The sequence below is a fragment of the Penaeus japonicus genome, unplaced genomic scaffold, assembly GCF_977035675.1.
Source record: "Penaeus japonicus unplaced genomic scaffold, GWHDUDI00000001_assembly GWHDUDI00000010, whole genome shotgun sequence".
NCBI lineage: Eukaryota > Metazoa > Arthropoda > Malacostraca > Decapoda > Penaeidae > Penaeus > Penaeus japonicus.
Genome location: NW_028234412.1, coordinates 30,100,916 through 30,105,915, shown reverse-complemented (window position 1 = coordinate 30,105,915; position 5,000 = coordinate 30,100,916). Strand labels below are relative to the sequence as shown.

Here is a 5,000-nt window from a genome sequence, read left to right as displayed (position 1 = left end):
AAGTGATCCAGATGTGCTCAACCAATTAAAGGAGGAAACACAGGTGAGGTTGTCTAATGCTGCGCACTATGGAGCTTTTTTTTTTTTTTTTTCTTCTTCTTCTTCTTCTTCTTCTTCTTCTTCTTCTTCTTCTTCTTCTTTCTTCTTCTTCTTCTTCTTCTTCTTCTTCTTCTTCTTCTTCTTCTTCTTCTTCTTCTTCTTCTTCTTCTTCTTCTTCTTCTTCTTCTTCTTCTTCTTCTTCTTCTTCTTCTTCTTCTTCTTCTTCTTCTTCTTCTTCTTCTTCTTCTTCTTCTTCTTCTTCTTCTTCTTCTTCTTCTTCTTCTTCATGCATTTCTTTCTCTTTTATTTGTCTAAATTGCTTTAACCCATTGCAGACCGGGATAGATTTGCTTGCCTTGTCTTCAGGAAGGGTTTTATTTCAGAGCAAGGCAGCTTCACACAACATACCTTGACAATTCCCACACTCTTTCAGTCACTTGTTGTAAAACTAGAGCCATTTTTGTGTCTGTAATTTTTTTGTTTTATTTAATGCTGCAGTTGACTAAGATTGTAGTATAAGGTCTATATCATCTCATTATTTTCTTTATATTCAGTGTGATAGAAGTATTGCTGTTTTATGGGAGGATTTAGATCAGCTAAATTTTTTTGTATTCATGTACTGTCGTGAATGAATAGGAAAAATATAACCATCCATAATGAAGATAACATGAAGAGGTAGGCAAGAGGAATGAAACCTGTGCATATGACTGTTGAGTGCCACAGTACAAGGCAGCCCTTCCAATGGGTGTCACATATGTCATGACACCCATCGTCAGGTCAAAGCTCCTGCATCATGTATGTCATGACACCCATTCGTAGTGGGTTAAGGAGACTCTTATCATATTATTATTAACTTGTTAGCTTCATCTGTTATACAGGCATACTGAAGCAGTGTGGCATTGAGAATTAGAAGCACAGCAACTATGGATTTATAAGTTTATCTGTTTATAGTGTGTCTGATACCAGATTCATAAGAAAAATTATAGTTACTGGCCTTAGGTTTGAAATGGCATATTTTTAAAATTCCTAATGAGTCCATGGAAATATCTCTGCTTTCAATTTAGCTTTATATCTTGTAGAACCCATTTTACATACTGACTTACATGCTTACATACAACATAAAAAATGTATAATGTCGAGATGAGAGTCAGATTTATCATGCATTCAAAATTCATCTTTGATATCCATATTAATAAGTATCAATTGAAAGTCTTGTTAAAGTAGTCTTTTCAATGTATTCTAACCATTTACATTTCAAGGAGAGCACATGATCTTACTTTGTTTCCTTGTGCCATAAATTGTGTTTGATTGGAGACTATAAAATTAATCTGACATCTTACAATATTCTGTTCTTCCTTAATTACTCTGCCTTTGAGTCATGTCTTAGGCTGTGTATAGACAATAAACTAGACATTTTAAAAACTATGAACTAGGTTTTTGTTCCGGCCATTCCCAAGAAAGAGAAACTTAAATACTCAAGATTCCTTAATCTTTTCCAATGAAACTAAGTATCTAACACAGATTTTCAAATAATATGTTGGTCGTTAGATTATAATCATATCTGTGAACTTTACTTCCTCTTAAAAACAGATTGTTGTGATCACTAATGAACAAATTGTTTATATCATGGCCTTCCAGACTCTACAACTTTGCCTTTGAATGAAAACCTTTGCAACATCTCACAGTAAGGAAACAAATATTTAGATGAGCTAGAGATTGATTGATTGATTTTTTTCTTTTTCTTCTTTTCAAATCTTTTTTTTTCTTTCTTTCTTTCTTTCTTTCTTTCTTTCTTTTGTTTTTTATTTTTCTTCTTTTCAAATCTTTTTTTTTCTTTCTTTCTTTCTTTCTTTCTTTCGTTTTTTCTTTTTCTTCTTTTCAAATCTTTTTTTTCTTTCTTTCTTTCTTTCTTTCTTTCGTTTTTTCTTTTTCTTCTTTTCAAATTTTTTTTTCTTTCTTTCTTTCTTTCTTTCTTTCTTTTGTTTTTTCTTTTTCTTCTTTTCAAATCTTTTTTTTTTTTTCTTTCTTTCTTTCTTTCGTTTTTTCTTTTTCTTCCGTCATGAAATCATTCAATCATTCATCATTACAACAGTAACCTTTGCTATAAGAAAGGCTTGATCTTCAGTGTTACATGTATGTATCTATTTTTCTTTTAATGAATACAGTGTTGATTGTAGCACTAAAGATTCATTTATGTAATGGTGTTTGCATGATTCTTATGTATTCATTAAAAGTTAATGTTCTTCAGATCTCTGTTAAGTCATGATATGAATAGCTGCCCAACATTGGTAGTTTCAGCAGTATTAACAAATATTTTTATTTTGGTCGTCTTCTAATTGCTATATGGCAAGTGTGACCACCCTTCTCATGGTGCAAATGGGATAGGGAAGTGCATCTAAATAGAGATTCAGTATTTGCAGTGAAGTATACAAATTGTTGTAAATACATATATATAGGAATATGAAACATACTACCTCCCATAAGTGTGGCTTTCTTGGGGACCTTGCATGAAGCAATATTCTCATGCATGGAGAACTTCTTTCTGCTAGACTTGTTTCATGTGTGTGTGTGTGTGTGCATGTATGTGTGTGTGTGTTTATGTTTATAGGTTCATTCATGCTGCAAAGATATACTGAAAGAGATGAATAGGAACTGAAGTTGCATTGTCTTCAATCATGTAACAGAAAATCATAGGAGAGACTTTTACCCACAATGAGTCCAACCTGACTACTTGATAATGATAATGGCAAAAGATTCATTTTTTGAATCAAAAGTAAATTCTACATAACTTGTTCTCTTCCTTTGCAGATTGCCCAAGTAGCCGTCAACCGCTGGACAGATAATATTTTTGCCATAAAGAGCTGGTGCAAGACAAAGTTCTTCATTGAGGAAGGGACCTTGAACAAACAGTTTGGTATTCCCGAGGAGCTCGACTATATTTAGGCTTTGTCTGGAGTGGAGAGGAGATAAATCGCCCTATTCGTATTCTAAGAAGTTTGTAAAGTCTGGGAGTAGCTTTTTATATAGTGTCTAGAACAGAGGAAAGATACTGAAGCGTTGGCTTTGATTGCCAACATTCAATTATTTCTTTTTTGAAAGAGAAATATTATCTTTTATATTCTGATGTTTCATACTTTTGTATTTCTTTTATAGTTGTTTATTTATATATTGCATATAAAGATGAACTGTACTTTTGCATTTTGTTTCCCTCCAGTCCATGTGACTTTTAACTTAGAAAGACAGTTAATGACAGATTTTTTAATCAAGATATGTGCAGCATTTATTCTTTATTTTGATCCATTTCTCAGTGCATTGATAAAGGGAGACAATTGTCTATCAGTAAATGTTGCATTAAAGTTAGATGCTAAGTAATTATGTACAACACATTGTTATATATATATTTGCTTGTGTGCATGTGTGTGTGTGTGTGTGTGTGTGTGTGTGTGTGTGTGTGTGTGTGTGTGTGTGTGTGTGTGTGTGTGTGTGTGTGTGTGTGTGTGTGTGTGTGTGTGTGTGTGTGTGTGTGTGTGTGTGTGTGTGTGTGTGTGTGTGCATGTGTGTGCATGTGTGTGCATGTGTCTATATACATACATACATACATACATACATATATATATACATGCATACATACATACATACATACTATACATACATACATACATACATATATATACATGCATACATACATATATATACATGCATACATACATACATACATACTCATACATATATACATACATACATACATATACATATGATATATATATATATATATATATATATATATATATATATATATATATATACATATATACATATATATATATATATATATATATATATATATTATATATATATAATATATATATATATATATATATATATAATGTGTATTTTTTTTTTCTCCTTTTTACATAAAATATGTATAGAATAATTCCATAGATAGACTCACCCCAAAAGGTCACACTGTCTGACAATCTGATACAGAAATCAGCAATTTTGTTGTTATTGTTGTTGATAAGTTTACAAGTCAAACTCTATATTATGATAATTGGAATTTTCTTTTAATCTTCTGACTTCCTTTGGAATCTTAGTCTCGGTTATTTGAGTCTTTGCTTGCACATGACTAATCACTCATGATTACTGTTTATGAATAATTACATATATGTTTAGACATTTTATACTGAGAAGAAACATTCCATATTTATATTCAGATTTTCAAGAACAATTCTTCAGTTACACCAAACGTTGCATTGTTGTTGTTAGTTCGTATGTTAGTCTTGTAACTCTTCTCTTTTATCCTTTCCTTCCTTTCTCTTCCTTTTTTTCCCCTTCATTTTCATTGCTCTCTCATCTTATATCCTTTCTTCTCTCTCTCTCTCTGTTGTCTTTCTCATCTGTTCTTTGTCTTCTTGTTTGATGTTGCCTCTCTTCTTTTCACTTCTTTTTTCTCTCATACATTGTATTTCATTTACTTTTATCTTCATTTCTTTTGCCATTTTGTCCCCTTTTGCCTTCTCTTCTTTACTTCAATTCCCATTTTTTCTTCTTTCTTCATTTCTCCTCTTTTCTTTTCTCTCTCCTCTCCTGAATTCTCTACTCGTCTTTATCTTTTCTTCATTCCCAGTCTCTTTTTTGCTCTTGTCTTTTGTCAGGGAAGCAACTAGCCAGAGATTATCATCTCCATAGCTGGTGGTACTAGGAACCCTCAGTCATCAATGCAACAATTATGAAATGTATCGTAGAGGAACAGTGGATATAGTCAGTGGAAATGGATGTGTATGCTCAGTCATCATGCTCAAGGGTAGCTTTTTTTATATAGTGTCTAGAAAAGAGGAAATGTCTAATGTGTTGACCTGGTAAACTCTACCTAGGTTTAACGGTAACGCCCAGGGGCAGGGAGAGTGTCAGAAGAGTTCAGTTTCCTCTCATCTTTCCTCCTGCATATTTAGTTCCCTCTC

General features: G+C 32.3%; 1 protein-coding gene across 1 annotated transcript in view; it reads left to right on the top strand.

Moving 5' to 3' along the window:
• The window catches only part of LOC122250060 (meiotic nuclear division protein 1 homolog), a 25,375-nt gene extending 22,146 nt beyond the window's left edge, over nucleotides 1-3,229 (top strand). The window contains exons 5-6 of the mRNA XM_043011337.2: nucleotides 1-43; nucleotides 2,848-3,229. The exon at nucleotides 1-43 is cut by the window's left edge and continues 104 nt beyond it. Of these exons, the coding sequence (XP_042867271.1) occupies nucleotides 1-43; nucleotides 2,848-2,982 (178 nt within the window). The 3' untranslated portion in view covers nucleotides 2,983-3,229. The remainder of the gene's footprint in view (nucleotides 44-2,847) is intronic.
• Nucleotides 3,230-5,000: the final 1,771 nt, after the last annotated feature.